The following is a 17,986-nucleotide window of genomic DNA, read 5'->3' as shown; positions in this document are numbered from 1 at the left end:
TCTTTCTCCTAAGGAGACACTTTCAAGTTTTATTAAACTTGAATGGAAATCGATGTAATCGTCGTCGCTAGAAAAAAATATATATGATATACAAATATGTTGCTCGTCCTATTTTGAGGAGGCCTGGCTGGCAATAAAAACACGGAGTATAAAGTTTGTTGCCCTTATTTATTTGCAGTCAGATATTTGTTCTTATATTTTTTTGTATCAAACTCTTGGTTATACATCTGAATTAAAAAAAGGGTGTTTTCAATCACATTTGGGTAGGAAAAGTTAATGTTGGGCATTTATATTTTTGTAAACTAGGGATTTTTTTTTGACAGGGGGAAATCTTTAAAAGACACTTCGCAGTATTCGACACCAAGTAGTGTGGGACTCTAACCAATAAAACCACCTCTTCACCAGGACCAATCTTGAAGGATGGACTACAGATTTTTCTTTCTTAACTTTGTACAATCACTTTGGGGGAAGTTTAAACTTTTAATACTTTCCCATGTTTTTTTAGACCATAAGCTCATGAGGCTTGGTTCTTCTTAATCTCCGAACATGGTTTCTTATATATAAGACGGACTCCATTTCAGAATTGGTATGACTTTGCAGTCTCTGGTTGTGCGATACAGCGTATTTTTTAACAATTTCTGTAACCATTTCTATTTGTAAGTCACGATGTAGATCGGTATTTCTTATGTACCAAGGTACATTAACTATTCCACGAGGGACTTTGTTTTGGAATTTTTGGATGATTTCGGTATTTGTTTTCTTTGTACAGCCCCATAATTGGATTCCATGGGTCCAAACAGGCTTTAGGACTTGATTATACAGCATTATTTTGTTTTGAATTGATAAATTAGAGGTGTTACCAAGTAAAGAGTACATTTGTCTATATTTCAAGTTTAGTTCTTTTCTTTTCTTTTTGGTGTGCTCTTTCCACTTAAGCTTTGCATCCAAAGTCATTCCAAGGTATTTGGCCGTATTGGCGTAAGGTACAGCTTGATTATTAATGAATATTGGAATAGTGTTTATCTTTTTTTTTGTAAAGTTTATATGTGAAGATTTTGTTTTATTGAGTTTTATACTCCATTTTTCGGTCCGAGCTCTAACTGTTTCGACGACATTTTGTAGTTTTACTGCTGCCTTAGAGACACATTTGTCGGGTACCAAAATTGCGGTATCATCTGCAGAAATAGCCATTATGGTGTGAATACCAACTGGAATATCCCTTGTGTATAGTAAATACAGGGTAGGACCTAGGACACTTCCTTGTGGCACACCGGCTTCTATTTTTTTCAATTCCGAGTATTCTTGATCGTACCTTAAAACAATCGGTCTTTGATGTACGATTTCAATATTTCAAAGTACTGCTTGGGAAGATCCCTTTGCAGTTTGTACTAGGGATTTATGATAATTTTTTGGTGTACCCCACTTTTTTGTTTTTTGGTTTCATCAGGATTTGTAAAATCACATATTTTCAACCGCTAAACGAATTCCTAGATATTGGTATTCCATGTCAAGAATCTTATCCCTACAACTTACATCAATTTTGTTAAGAACAAACTCGTAAAATTTTGTGATAGATGGAATTTCAACTTTAATTCTAATGAAAATAACATTTTAAAAATATATTTTAAAAAGGTAAATGTGTGTTCGGAATTATTTATTTATATTAACAAATATTATTTATAGTTTATTCACAAAACAGATATTTTTAGGTCTGCTTTTGATAATACCTCGTGTTTTAGTTTAGGGTTTTCGTTTACGTTTGAATTTAAAATTCTCCAATGCCTGTGAGGACAGGAGGTTCATTTAATTAAATCGAACTATTTCAATTTCTGCTTCAAAGTATCGAAGTACACATTTTTATAAACATGATTATAATTTTAATTAATAGCCATGTTTAAGATTCTTACCCATGTTGTACTGCCCCGAACTAGTCCGTGATCTTAATAGTTTGAAGATCGATATTTGCATACATTTAGAAGTATGTTTTGCAATCCTGATCTTAAAGATAAACCAATTTATTTACCGTTAAGAAATTACATTATTTTAGTTATGATATTGCTGTCCACACAAATATCAATTTTTTTAATAAATAAATTGAAAAAGTTTAGTAGCACCCGTGGAAGGATGGTGAGAGCGTTGGACTGTCATGTCACCAGAGGTCTTTTTTCACGCGATTGTTCAATTCTTCCCACAAATGTTCGATTGTATTTATATACGGAGATTAGAGTGGGTGTGGAAGTAGTTGTAGAGTGTGATGCTAAACAGATTTATACTTATTGAGCCGAATATTTGGGATCATTGTTGAACTGGAATTTGAACGATCGTGAAAGATTTAGATTTATGGTACCTTTTTGTATGGTCTCATTTAAAGTCCATATAAATTTGATGAAACCAACTCATCCACAGTAGTCATGTAACACCATGTTGAGTTCTAGGGGCCAAATTTATTTTTTGTCGTTCTATGTTAGAATTGCTGCACAAGTTTTATAGGGTCATCAGTCTGAAAAAAACTAAATCTACCCTAAACGTCATCCCAGGAATTGTTTCACTTGCCTTTGTATTCCATTACATACTCAAATTGCTTATTGCTTTCAAAATAGTATTCCTCTAAGGTTATGAAATGCACTCTTTTCAAAAATTGCATTAATGTTTCGGAAGATCTCTTTCCATTCACGATCGCCTTAGATCCGAGGAAGAACTGTATGCTCGGCACTTTCAAAGCTAGACACAAACTTAAAATGATGCACGATGCCTCCTAAAAACTTATTGGTTTATTTTCATTATTCTACTTATTTCTGAATGAAATTTACCATGATTTAGTGACCCTTTTTTTTAGGTTAATTTGTATGAATTTTTATTTTTTTTAACTTTTGATTCAGTGCAGAAGCAATTTTGTTAAGTAGTTTTGAGTTAACTTTTTTATTTCTTTGGATATCCCCAAATAGTAATTGAATGACCGCGGCTATGATCTTGCCTTTGAGCGCGTCGCTGAAGGAAAGATCTTTATTGAAGGCTGTTGTGCTGTTGGAAAGCACCTTCTGCTTTTTTGGTTCAGGCTTGTCGCCCTCGAAAGACCTATTGCGCTTTGACGTTGATTCGCCGCAAGTCGGTTTAATATTTTTGCTAAGAAAGCCACTAGCCCACTCGAGTTTTTGCGTTTGCTCTGGGGTTCTTTCCGCCGTCGGTATGACACCGACTGCGGCTAGAATCCTATCAGCATTGCGTTGGTCTCGATTGGCCTGTGACTTCTTGGACTTTTTTTTGGCCGGCCCAGAGCTATGTCCGTGTTACACAGATGTGGGTCCACCTCCAGATTTAGTCGCCCTCACCCTTCGAGTCAATTCCACATGTCGCAGAGTTTGTCTCTCCGGATGGGGTGTCCCTTCTTGGGGTCGCTTGCAACGTCCTAGCAGGAGCGGGGAAGAGGTGGGGTGTGGAATTGCCGCCCTTGGGACAGCCGAGCGTCACAACTGTTCCACTGACGGGTAATTCTTTCAAGTAGAGGTTGCGGCTAGTAGAGGGAGAAGGACTCTCGCTAAAAGTAGCAACCACAGGGTTGACAACACGTTCACACACCTGAGTTGGCTCGACAGCCTTTTCAAGAGATGTGACCGCATTGGCAGCCATGGCGCGATTTTTATGTTTCATAATTGTTTTATTTGATTTTTTTTTATTTGATTTTTTCATTTTATTCCCACGAGTAATGCGGGAGGACGGTCAGCCCCGGCAGAGCCGCTTGCCGGGGTAACGCAGAAATATGACGGACCTTGCACATCATCCGAAAGAGGTCGTTAGTGGCTGGTTTATCCCCCAGCCTTCCATTCTTTGGCACGGTTTTCGTACAAAGTACGCTCACACCACCACTGAAATTAGGAACCTCTAAACTATGATTAAATTGGGCTTCCGAACGTTGCACTATTGAGGAGTTACAACAATTCAGCGACCCAACTCAACCTTAGCTATCACTATCCTGCAAAAAACGCACATGACTACTGTGGTAATCATTGCCCGCCTGGCACCCACTTGGAGGGTTTGAATGAGGATTTTGCCGGGCATCTTTAGGGTTAACGTGGGAGGGTTTTCCTGCTTTAGGAATGAAGACTACTTTTGCCATTCTCCAGGCTTTGGGAATATATCTCAACCTTAAACAGCTTGTCAGAATAATTTCCAATGGTGGAATGATGATGTCTGAGGATTTTTGTAGTTCGGCCGGAATGTGGTCCTTGAGATTTATATGGATCAAAGCTGTCTATAGCCCATTGCAGTTTTTCCCGCATTATTAGATCAACTAAATCGCTTGTAGAAGCTTGAGACTCTGATATTAAGTCGTTATAAGTCGTGTCTAATAACTGATAAAGAGATTCTTCATCTGTGATAGTCCACGTGCCTGCTTCTGTATTTAAAGCACTGGGTATTGTTGGACTTTTTGAGAGAATTTACCTGAGTCTTGAGGTTTCTGAAGTATTTTCTATTTTACCACAAATGTTTCTCCAACTCTTCCTTAATTCTTTTTTAAATTGCTTTTTATATACAGGTTATTACGAAAAATCTTTAATTCGTATTTTGAATGATTGTGCCTATCGAATAATTGTTGTGGCATTTAATTTTGGACAATCTACACTTTTCCAAATCTGTTAAAACCAAATTAGGTTAATTAATTAGATCAATTTCATTGTCAATCAATATTATAATGAGAATGCAACAACAAATTATATATTTTTTTGAAAAAAAAAATTAAATATTGCTTTTCTTTCATTGACTCACGAAATTTCGTTAAATTTATTAAAATTTCTTCAGCATTTTTTCCATCTATAATCATAAATAAAAGAAATTAAAAAAAAACACAACTTCATGATTCTATCATTTGCAATTAATAAAAAAATATTAACATCAAACATGTGTAACAAAGTAGGAGTATACTATATTAAAATGAATGAGTTTTTTATGTTTTCCTTTAATTCATGCTAAAAAATATATTTAAGGATTTGCCCTCTTCTCGACTACTTCAGGTAAAGTTTGTTTGAATTATGTTAAATATTTCTTTTTCATCATTTCGTTTTGCAATTTTGAAAAATGTTATGCGATTGTTTATTTTTTTATTCTTCGTTTTTGTTTGCAAACATATTTTTGTATTATGGTACACAATAAATCATATGCGTACATTTATGTTTTAATTTTTGTTTGTCAATAAATAACATTATCATAGAGCTATTACTTGAAGAGAAGGAAGGAGGTTAAGAAGAGCAAATAGGACTTTTTTTTTTAAATTTGAGTTTAAATTTATTTGAACAGAGGATTCAATGTCTACAAAAATGATCAATTGATGATTTGGTTCAATTGACAAAGCCCAATGAAAATGTTTCGAATATCGACTGAGCTCGGTTTTTGTAGCACACAACCAGAATTTAAAATTGCGAAACTAAATGTATTGAAATGTTGATGTTAATTATGATTGTTGTATTTAAAAACCCTCTGTAAATATGAACATTACAAGCTTGAAGTGACAAGTATCCCTTATCTTGTTTTTGTGTGTGCTTGTTATCAATATGATATCAGTTAGTCCTTTTTTAACCTGCCTACAAAATGTTAAAAAAAGGCACTTCAACCGTGAGAAAACAAGTTGCCTAGGCTAGAAACCGAAATATGAAGTGAAATAAAAAAGTTTTTGACAAACAAATTAGATGCGATTATGCATCTGAGTCCGATGGCGATGGTAGCCTTGAAAAATGTTGCAATTTAAATATTTGCTGTCTTGATTTCATAAAATTTTGAACATCTTCTTTTTTTAACAAAATAGTAAAGTGTTGCCCGGCCATGACGCACGATGTTGATTGTTAATAAATAAAAAGTTTTCAGAGATCTATTATTTTTATAGAATAGAAAGATCATACGTACAGTGGAAAGCAAAACTGGTCGGATGTTTGTCAAACCTTAGTTCATATTACTGTTAAAATTGTAAAAATTACTTAATTTGGTTTCGGGTTTCAATTATTCTTTCCTTATTTATTACTCTCATCATTGAATAACATAAAAAGTAATAAAACAAACACATAAACAAAATTTGTTTTAGAAAAAAAAAAAACAAAAAAGTCAATGCGTCCAGTTTTGCACGAAATACTCAGCATACAATAAACATTATTTTACCGTTATCTTTATGAAAGTTTTCAAGAGCTTATTGTGTTTCTTTAATTATTACATCATTATAAAGTAATACGATGAAGATTGGTACGCCTGCAAAAAAAAGAAAAGTACCCGAAAAATAGCTGAAAAGACTGGCGTTGGAAAGTCAACAGTGATAGCAGAACGAAAATGAAATAATTTGGAGTCTCCGGGTGATTTTTGAACATAATATGAATCGGATATTCAGCCCTATTTCAAAAACACAGCACAAATTCATCAACTTTTGACCAATTGACGATCCAGGGGGGGTCATATGAGCCAAAAAGTATAAGCTTTTTTAAGTTGTATAAGTAAAGATTTGATTTAAAGATTTATTAGAAATTTAACGACATTCACCCAAAAGTGGTTTGCTGTCAAAAACAACTCAAATTTTGATTTTCGTTCAATTTAGAACTTGAAAAAACGTTAGTCATGCTTTAAATTATTTTCATAAAAATGGTTTCTAAGAAAAAGAGCAAATATTCAGGTTCTTAAGAAGAAACTTTGAATTGAAGTGATTTTTACTGCGACATATAGTAACTATGTATATAGCAAGTTTTGCATAAGTAAACAATTTAAAACTAGAGTTTTTAATCAAATATGACATTACGAAGAAGTCGAAAAAAGTGGGTACCTCGATTTCTTCCGTCTGTCTGTCTTTCCTGGCCTCTACAGTCCAAGCAATTGTGTTGATTGAAATAAAGATTTTCAGCTGATTAGTGTAAGGAGTTTTTATCATTTTATTAATAAAAAAATAATATGTGATTTTTCTAAAACTTTCTCAAAATTTTGTGTTCTTAATTTGGCTTCTTTCTACAAGAAAAACATATTTTCTACAGAAGGGTACCCCTCAAAAAAATCTTTATTTTGTTTTTAAGTTTTCTTAAAAACTAATGGAACGATTTCAACGATTTCTTTTTCTGAGCAAGCTCTTGTCAATGATCAAATTGATTATGATTTTTATGATCAAAAATGTATTATTTTATTTTTAATAAAATACTAATTTCGTTTACAAAACTCGATATCTCAGAAAGGCGACAACATTTTTTTACGAAATTTAAATGTTCATATATTTATAAGCTCCTTATTAAGTGCTTATACCAAAAATATTTTTAAGACAAAATTTAAAATGATCTTCGAAAAAAATAGGTTAATCTAGATTTTTGACAAATAAAATGGTATTTAAATTTTTGAGAAGAACTTATTTTCGAGGTGCATTTTTAAATCTTAAAATATAAGCAATATTTTTAAACAGACTTTTTGGAAGAAATTAGAAAGTTCTTGCGACCCAGTCATGCATACAAAAGATCTTAAAAAATTAAATAAATCTACTTTTGAAGTCAATTTGCTTTGGATGCTCTAGAAGCGAGATTCAAACACGAATTTAAATAATACAAATGCCCCAAAAAATCAAGCGACACTTTTGTGAAACTAATGGCTAAGTGAAAAACACAATAAACTTTTCATATCTATTGATATAAAAGCTTTGAAACGTTTAATTTGTGAGTACTACAAAACTTTTCTTCCCAACTTATTTGTTTACTTACCTTACTTTGTTTTAATTTAGTTTTTTTTTAGAGAAATTATGTACTTAAATGCAACTATTTCCTTATTTTCAAGAACCAAACCCTTTTGTTTCTTCAATTTTTAAGTTTTGTTGACGCCTTTATAAGATCCAAATACGAGTAAGCAGATTGATAACGATAGTAACAAGAGAATCCCGGAAATTGAGTTCAAAAAAACTACCTCAAAAAGAGCCCGCCATTTTAACATATCCGATGCTTTCTCATTTTCTGGATTTTTAAATGTGTTCAGCGTTCTTCGCATTAATAGAAATGAAAACAAGAAAAGTGTGTTTTGTTTTTGGAAAAAAGCAACGTTTCAAAACAATTTCCTACATTTCTGCGCGAAATGTACCAAAAACCCTCTAAGCTATTGTATTTTAGCTCTTATACATGGCATATTTTGACAACTGTTCGAATCTTGGAATGATTTCATATGAGTCATCCAAATTAAATAGTTAGACCATAACTTGCTGGACAACAGTGTTCTAAATAATTTGATAAGCAAGCAATTATAAAATTTTGTTAGCATCCTTTACAAAACATTAAAAAACATTTTTAAGCGGTGAGTAAAAACTTATCTAAGTGTTTGACCCCCCCTGATGAAAAGTCTGGATTCGCCCTTGATCGTATCCATAAAATAGAAGGAATAATGAAGAAGGAAGACTACTTAAATATTTTACAAACATATTTGGCTGAGTTTGTTCATCATTGTGCGTATCCAATTGAAGAAATTGTATTCCAACAAGATGGAGACCCCAAGCATACCTCAAAAATAGTAAAAGAGTGACTTGAAAACCAACCATTTAAAACATCAAAATGGCCTGCACAAAGCCCAGATCTCAATCCAATTAAGAATTTGTGGGCAATTGTTAAAAGAACTTTGTGTCAGCACGATTCGCTTCCGAATAATTTGAACGAGCTATGGGATCGAGTTTAAGTTACCTGGATTAATATACCAAACACAACAATTGAAAAATTAGTGGAAAGTATGAAAGGTGAAAAGTGTTTTAAAAAGAAAGGCGCTCTGTTGCAAGTACTAAAATTTTATTTAAATCGTTGTTTTTTTGTATACTGAGTCTTGCGTGCGACGCATTAACTTTTTTGTTTTTTTTTCTAAGAAATTTGTATTTTTATGTTTGTTTTATAACCTTCTATGTTATTCAATGATGAGAGTAATAAATAAAGAATTAATAACTGAAAACCAAAAGCAAATTGAGTATTTTTTACAAGTTTAACAGTAATTTGAACTTAGGTTTGACAAACATCCGACCGGTTTTGCTCGCCACTGTAGTTATGTTTGAAAAAAAGTATCGACTAAACACTTTTTATGGCTTCAGTGGCAGATTTTTGTACGGTGGTAAATTTGTAATATATTGTGTCATCCTTTAGCTCTTGAGTTGTTCTTAAAAAAATAGCGGCATTACAAGAACAGAATTTCGTTGCAAATTAAAACGTAAATCCATTATCGAGACAAATTTGAAATATTTAGAAAGTCTGTATTAATTACAGACTGAAGAGGAAAAGAGACTAAAAAAAGGTATTTCAATATTTTCAAAAAATTTAAATTTTCTCCAACAAGTCGAAAAAATTAGTGCTGCTTCTTCGATATTGACGTGGATTCCAGCGCAGATATGGTTACAAATTTAATTCTTTGTGGAATGAGAAATTTTATCCCTAACAGGGTAAAATCTATCAAACCCAAAGAGAACTCATGGTTTGATTCGAGCTGTAAAGAGGAAATAAGTTCAAACAAGCTAGAAAGACATGTAATGCTCATATTCGTCGAACCAAATTTTTGCATGAAATTAAGGCAAAAAATACTATAATGTCCCAAAGGTAGTAAAAATGTCTGGTCATTTGTAAAAACGTACGAAACACCACGTCATCCTCGGTTCCAACGCTAGTCCACAATGACACTCCTTGCTTCCGGCACAGTTTGCTGTCAATTCGATGCTACCGGAAAGTGTCATGAGTCATCCTGTTCTTGAGAGCGTAAATGATTGTATGGGACGAATCTTCTTTCGCACTCGTGCAGTTGCAAGAGTACTGAAAGACCTTGACATACACATATCCGCCGGCCCGGATAGTATCTCCCCAAATGTTCTGAAGAGATGTTCTTCATTGCTGGCAAAACCACTGCGTACATTTTTCCATCTTTCCTACTCTACAGGTCTCTTCCCGAATGAATGGAAAACTGCATTTGTCCAGCCTGTCCCTAAAAAAGGCGAATCCTACTATCCCTCTAACTATCGTCCAATAGCACTCACGTCCCTCTTTTCCAAGGTCATGGATACGCTGATTAATTATCAGCTCAAGAAATATCTCGAAGAACGGAAGCTTCTTAATGACAGTATGGTTTTCGGAGCAATAGGTCCACTGGTGATCTCATGGTTCATCTCACTTTACAGTGGAACAAACTTTACATCGTTTTGGAGAAAGAAAGATTATTGTACTTGATATTTTAAAAGCATTTGATAGGGTTTGGCACCAAGCTCTCTTATCGAAAATGCGTGCTTTTGGTATTGACGAATCTCTTATTCGCTGGATTAGAAAGTACCTTTCTAACCGTTCAATATTGAACGGATTGGATGGTTACAAGTTACAAGTCTGAAATACATAAAATAAATGGTGGTGTTCCCCAGGGCTCCGTTTTGTCTCCGACTCTCTTTCTTATATTCATAAATGATCTTATGTCTACCACTTCTAATCCATTAACCTGTTTTGCCGATGACAGTACCCTCAGCTTCTCATACTCGTTTATAGATTCACATCCTTGTCCTTCGGATGGGGAACTCAAACGGCAGCATATGATAAGCTCATAAAATTCTGATCTTGACAGCATTGTACAATGGGGAATCAAAAACCGTGTAGAATTTAATGCTTCGAAAACTCAATGCTGTCTCCTGTCGTTAAAGCGTAACACACCCCCGATGCCACTATTTATGAGTGGCACTTGCATCCAAGAAACCAATTAACTATCAGTACTCGGTATGTGTATTACAGATCACCTCTTATGGAATGATCACTTATTCGATATCGCCAAAAATGCTGCCAGGTGCTTAGGATTTCTCCGACAGTTCAAGAAATTTTTGCACCCCTTCTGTTCTGGCTGTAATTTACAAAGCCTTCACCCGTCCAAAGCTTGAATATAATTCGCATATCTGGGCAGGTGCCCCTAAAACAAGTTTAAATCTCTTGGATAGAATTCAAAAAAGGGCTTTAAAAATGATAGGCAATAGAACTATAATCGAAACATTTACATCGCTAGAACACCGCCGCAATGTTTCATGCCTTTCGTTATTTTATCGATATTTTTACAAACAATGTTCTGTTGAACTACCCAGTTGCATTCCACCCCTTAAACGATTCAGCCGTAATACTTGCACTTTCAGGAATGCTCATCGTTTACCCTTGATCTCAATTTCGGGCGTACTGTCGAGTATAGAGATTCTTTCTTAAATCGCACATCGAGAATGTGGAATGCTTTACCCAACTCTGTTTTTCCCTCCCATTTTGATGTTTAGAACCTTAAGACCAATGTACACCGGTATCTCCTTTTAAATCCTTCCCTATTTTCCTAATGCTCGCACTGTGTTTAAATATAAACATATAAAGGGTACCAATAACCCCTTGAGAGCTTGTAAATTATAAAAAAAAAATTATAAAAATCCAAAATCTTTTTCTATGATTTCATAGCATAAAATATCCTTTACTGACTATTATTGCTTTACAACTTCTCACTGCTTTGCTGTGTTGGAGGAACCGCAAAAGTAACATTTCTTCTTCTGCATACGGGAGCATACCATTTTGCAGAATATTCAAGTAGACGTGTTGATCCATGATGGGTTTAATCCTGTATTTGAGTTTATCTCCTTTATAGGAAAAACAAGCCTAAACTATTATGCTTTAACCTTCGTGCTAAACTACTATATTTGTGTATTATATATTCGGCTTTTGGAGGTTTTTGTACATAGAAACAATAACGTTTTCTACCAAAAAATGCAATATCGGTGCTCTTTTGCATGTTTTAAAGTTAAAAGAGGGACTTTTCTGGGACTACACGCTGTTAAATTATTTGCCCTAGGCGACTGAGAAGAGCTGTCGATATAACTGGTTTTCGTCCACGATTTTCGATTTTCGGATATTTCATCCAACATATCCATAAGTTTTACATTCTGAAATCATTTTTTTTAAATAATTTTTCCATTGCCCTTAAAAAAACTGTAATTGTATGTTTAAAATGAAGAAACTTAACTAACTAAAATAAGAAAACTAACAAGTCTTAACATTTGACTAATTTGCATTTAAATATGATATAAATAATTTTTAATCCTAACGAAAACTGCGATTAGTTATTAAAAAGGGTTTTTTTTTTCCTGAAAATGCATTCAAGTGCCAGAGATGCAATAACAAAATACAGTAAAGGGTGGAAATATGTGTCCGTCTATTGACTAATTTTTTAAAAGTTGAAATGAAACTTTTGCTGGCACTTTATCTACCACAATGTTATATGACTCCCGCCATTGAATTTATGTCGTAAAAGAGCCCTTGTCTCTTTAGTTGTGTTGGAAGCGGCACGGTTCGTTAGGAACCACAAATCATCCATCTCCATAATATACTCAATTTCTGTTTACAAAAAGTCCGTTATCAAAAACTCGTCCTCGCCCGCCGACAGCTTTTCAACTATCAACCCTTTTCATAAAACGCTTCAACAAAACTTAGCCTGCTACTCAGTTGTTTGTCAAAGAATTAAAAAAAAATAATGTTGGGTAAAAAACTTGAAGTCAAGGTGTTACTCATAACGGGCAACCCTTTATATAATTTGAGACAAAGTTAGAATTATTAAAAATCATATGGTTATACATCCTTTTCTATGTACAGAATTCAAATGTATAAATATATACAATGTTTTACATTTACATATTAAATGACTTGTTTGCCACAGAATTTCACAATTGGTATTATTTATCGAATTGTGGTCGAAATGCGTTTTGCCCAAGCCATACAAAATTAGGATCTGAAGATAAATGAAGATGCAAATTAAGGGAGAAGTTTCTTAAACAGACCCTGGCCATATCATTATCATATTGAAAGAGTAATTCACTTGTGGAATTACCACGCACAAATGCAGGAAACAGTCAAATCATGCATTGACAGTATGCCGCTCAGAATTGAGGCTCTTATTAAAGGAAAAGGAGGTTCTACAAAATATTGAAAAAAATTGCAAAAATACCAACAAGAAAACTGAAAATATTAATTCAAAAATGTTGCTTTATTTTTAGGAAATAGTTTATATTCTGCATATAAAATAATTTAAATGCATTGCAATATTCAAAAACCTGATTAAAATAGCTGAAAATTAAGATTTTGCATAAAATCTAAAGTGCGTCTAATAATATGGCCACGGACTGTATGCATAAAATACTGAAGACTAGACACTAGTTAAAAAAAAATTATTCCGGGGCAGACAACGTATTTTAAAATTTCTTAAATATCTCAAATGGACACAAGGATTATTTTTGTCTCAACGTGGAGACGTATTACCGCATCAGTCTTCGAATCACCAGAGCAGAAAATGCTGTTGACATATGTACCTTTAAGCCTGTGCTAATAATTACATATAAAACTTCCTCTTTGGATTTTTTTTTGTGATTAGCTTGGCAATGGTAGCGGATTATTTTTGTGCCTCAAGAATCTTTACTTCACAGCTTCGTAGCCCATGTCAGCTTCTGATAAATGTTTATTAAGCTCAAATACACAGAACCGTAATTTTTGATATTCTTGGCTTCTGAATCATCTGTCAACCAATATACAGTTGTGTTCATAAAAATAGCAGTGCTCTCCAAATGAAACAAAAAGGCCTTCAATATCAACGTTATAATATATTTCATTAAACTTGCGAGTAATTGGCAGATTCTCCAAGAGTAACTCTTGTCATGAAAAAGTGCTTTCTCAAATTAGCCGTTCGGATTCGGCATATAAACTGTACGTCCCTTCCATTCCTGACAACATTACTCGCACACAGGAATGGTTGAGAGTTGTAAGTCACTTGGCCCTAGTTCTCAACGGACTGTTGCGCCACCCAATTTATTTTTTTAATTTTATTTTTAAACTTCTAACAATAAATTGAAAAAAAATATTTTATTCATGATAACAGAAAATAAGTACTATCGATTTTTTACCGTTAGCTTTGTCACAGTAAAAACCGTTTTTTAAATACATGGCTGTTCATGAAAATAGCAGTGCATGACAAAGTACTAGATCTATTACGTAAGAAGTAAGGAAAACTGTAATAAGTTATATGAAAGTATACAAATAATGTTGGCTTACCATTAGTACTTTGTTGCATAACCATTGTTTTTTATGATGCTTCGCATCTACGTGGCATCGAGTCCACTAAAACCTTACACCTATCGACTGATATTGCGTTGCAAGAATCACGCACTGCTTCCCACAATTTTTTCGAATTCTTGGGTTTTGCTTTATGAACTGCGTTCTTAACATCCCGCCACAAATTTTCGATTTGGTTAAGCTCGGAGGATTGAACGGGCAACTCCATAACGGATAACTTCTTCTGCTCAAATCATGATTTTGACTTTTTTGCCGTATGCTTTGGGTCATAGTCTTGTTTTTATACCCAAACTAACGGCATTTCCTCTTCAGTTACCGTAAGCTCCTCGAGAATTTTCACATACTCGGTTGTATCTCTTATACCCCCATGGGATTATTAGGCCCGAACTCGTAATATGAAAAGTAAGCCCATATCATAATTTTCCCTCCACCATGCTTCACTGTTTTAATAGTGTACCGTGGATCGTATGTAGGGTCTTCGCACATATTCTCAATGACCCTTGGACCCAAAAAGGACGACTTTGCCTTCACCGCTCCATAGAACATTCCTATATTTCTCTTTTGGCCAATCTCTATGTGCTTTAACAATCTCCATTACCTTTGCCACATGCCTTTTCGTCAAGAACAGTACCTTGCGTGGACTTCGGGCTGGTAACTTCGCTTATAAAAGACGTCTTCGTATTGTGACAGCGCTAACAGACAGTTGAAGTCCATTTCTTATTTTCCTAGATCCTATTTTTGAGCCTCGCGTTTTCGGTTTAATTTGCCATTTCAAGGCGTTACTGACCATTTTTCTGAGCAGCCTAGGATGTCTGCAATATTTTTGTAGGTTTTCCCTCCAAACGAAGTTTTTGAATAAGTTTTCGAATTGCTTCGGTGCAGGGCTTGACCGTCCCATTGTTTATTTTTCAGCCAATATTTATTAATTTTTTATATACAAGTATGTTAAAAATACTCAAAACTTAAAAAAGTAAAATATTTACTTACCGAAAATTAAAAAAAAAATTAATTTTTAACCTTCTTAATTATAAAATCAAAAGCACTGCTATTTATATGAACACTCTATATTCAGAGAGTTTGGAATAATGTGTGTTCGCCGAGTATAACTTCAAGCTAGAAGTCTCTAATATGAAACGAAAGACCGTTAGATGCAAGTAACATGTTAAGTTTTTTTTGTAAGAATTTCCGTTCTTAAAATAATTGACAATCTAATAAAATGTGATCAGCACTGCTATTTTTATGAACACAACTGTAAATACTACGATATTAAAAAGTGAGACAATACGTTACACTACGAAATCCATCGTCCCAAAGTTGTCACTCGTTCATTTGGGACCCACTCACTCGATAACTGACGCGGTAGTATGGCCCCTATATCTATCGTCGAAATGTTTCTTGTCTCACCCTCTTTTACCGTTATTTTAATGGTTTATGCTCTAGAAAATAGCCAGCTGCATTCCTCCCCTTAAACAGTTCAACCGTAATACTCGCGCTTCTAGGATTGCTCATCAATATACCCTCGAGCCCAACTTCGGTCGTACTGTCAAGTACAGAGATTCGTTCTTTAGCCGTACTATGCGAATGTGGAATTCCTTGCCACACTCTGTCTTTCCCAGCTATTGCAATATTCAGGAATTCAAAACCAATGTGCACCAACATCTCCTTTCAAACCCTCTCTCCCTTTCCTGGTGCTCACACTGTGTCTACATAATAAGGGTAATATATCCCTTTGAGTGTGCGCTTATTATAATAAAAAAAAAAATCTAAAAAAACTATCTACTGTAGTTAAGATCATCCATGTCCTAAAATCGTATTCTTATTAATGAAGACAAAACTTTGTTGTCTTTGAACTCACCTCAGATTTTGTAGTATTTTGGTTCTTTGGGACTTGACCTTCCTCTTATTTTTGTGTACAATAATTTCCGCTTACAAATGACTAGTTTTATAAATTAAAATATGAACATATATTAAAGCTATACTGGATGGATTGCAAATTTTATAAAGGCTCCTATTTATATAGTAAAAGGTCATCTGCGTTGGGATCTAACTTGCAGCAGCTTTTAAGAAAACAAAACGTAATTAAATCACATTTATGAATAGAGAAAATCATTTGATTTTGAAATCTTAAGTTTTTCCATACAGAAGTATTGTAAAAAATTTCGAATACACTTAAATTTCTTGTTTTTCGAACTTGTTATTAAAAGGTAACGATTTTATTTAAGAAAAAAAATAAACTGTTGAGCATGTTTTTTTTTGTCAGTGTAAATACCCAAATCACGAAAAGTTTCACAGAAATCTAAACTTTTTAACATACAAACCTTCATTCCTAATGAGCCTATTGTATCATTATCAAAGCATCGTCTTTTTAATGCTTACCTACAAAATAGAATTAAAAAACTAGAATAGTTTAGAAAAGCAATTATTATTATAAATATAAATATAATGTTTCAAACCTATTTTCTTATACCTATTAATGTTTGTTGAACCCTTGTTAAGTTTTTTAGTTTAATCACTGTATACAAAAATCAGCTTTATTCTGCTTCTTGTGAAAATTTTGAAAATTGGTACCAACAAAGATAAACTGAAAAATCTATGAGTCACAGAATAAGGCTAAAGTCGATTCTCATAAGAACCAACATAATGTAATGTGTACATAACATAATTTTATCGTTATATTATCACATTCTCCCCAATTCCATTCTGTTACATAATTCAAAGTACCCAAGCCTTACATTTTTATTAAAAAGATTACTTAATTTACTTAAACATTAGTTGATGCGTTGATGTTACATTTATTACATATTACATAATATCCTGTTTGTTTTTTGGCTTTTAAATCTCTCAATCAAAAACTAACAAACAAAAATAAAGAAAAACTGCTTCAACATTTCAAAAACCATTCGAATAATGCAAAATTTAAATCATTTTAGGATTGCGAAGATTCCAACCCGCTGATTCGAGCCTTAGCAGTCAGAACAATGGGATGTATTCGTGTTGACAAAATCACGGAGTACCTTTGCGAGCCCCTGAGAAAATGTCTCAAAGATGAAGATCCTTATGTAAGGAAAACAGCTGCTGTTTGTGTTGCAAAGTTGTATGATATCTCCTCATCCATGGTATGTTCATAAGAACCCACTCATCAAATCAGGTTTAAATTAAATTGAAACATTTTAAGGTGGAAGACCAAGGATTCTTGGACCAATTGAAGGATCTATTGTCTGATTCAAATCCAATGGTAGTGGCCAATGCCGTAGCAGCCCTGAGTGAAATCAATGAATCCAGTCAATCTGGACAACCATTAGTTGAGATGAATTCTGTTACCATCAATAAATTGTTGACCGCCCTCAATGAATGTACCGAATGGGGACAAGTGTTCATCTTGGACTCGTTGGCCAACTATAGTCCAAAAGACGAACGTGAAGCTCAGTCCATTTGCGAGCGAATTACACCACGTTTGGCACATGCAAATGCTGCAGTTGTTCTTAGTGCAGTGAAAGTTTTGATGAAATTGTTGGAGATGTTGTCCAGTGACAGTGATTTCTGTTCGACCTTGACAAAGAAACTGGCCCCACCATTGGTGACACTGTTGTCTTCGGAGCCAGAAGTGCAGTATGTGGCTTTGCGTAATATTAACTTGATCGTTCAAAAGCGGCCCGATATCCTCAAGCACGAAATGAAAGTCTTCTTCGTCAAGTACAACGATCCGATCTATGTGAAGTTGGAAAAATTGGACATTATGATTCGTTTAGCCAATCAGAGCAATATTGCTCAGGTATTGAGCGAGTTGAAGGAGTATGCTACTGAGGTTGATGTTGACTTTGTGCGAAAGGCTGTGAGGGCTATCGGGCGATGCGCAATTAAGGTAATTAATCTTTATATACAGAAGAAAGAAGTTTAATTTCATTCGGTTT

At 34.1% G+C, this 17,986-nt stretch overlaps 1 protein-coding gene across 2 annotated transcripts in view; it reads left to right on the top strand.

Annotated features, from left to right (window-relative positions):
• Window positions 1-17,986, top strand: part of LOC129944664 (AP-1 complex subunit beta-1) — a 29,430-nt gene that overhangs the window by 9,290 nt on the left and 2,154 nt on the right. The window contains exons 4-6 of one of the 2 annotated variants that reach the window (XM_056054255.1): window positions 4,983-5,009; window positions 17,006-17,191; window positions 17,251-17,937. In XM_056054255.1, the coding sequence (XP_055910230.1) occupies window positions 4,983-5,009; window positions 17,006-17,191; window positions 17,251-17,937 (900 nt within the window). The remainder of the gene's footprint in view (window positions 1-4,982; window positions 5,010-17,005; window positions 17,192-17,250; window positions 17,938-17,986) is intronic. The other variant, XM_056054256.1, reaches the window with a different exon arrangement.

The sequence above is a fragment of the Eupeodes corollae genome, chromosome 2 (genome assembly GCF_945859685.1).
Source record: "Eupeodes corollae chromosome 2, idEupCoro1.1, whole genome shotgun sequence".
Taxonomy (NCBI): Eukaryota; Metazoa; Arthropoda; class Insecta; order Diptera; family Syrphidae; genus Eupeodes; species Eupeodes corollae.
Note: the sequence above shows the minus strand (reverse complement) of the source record. Positions and strands in the feature narration are given on the sequence as shown.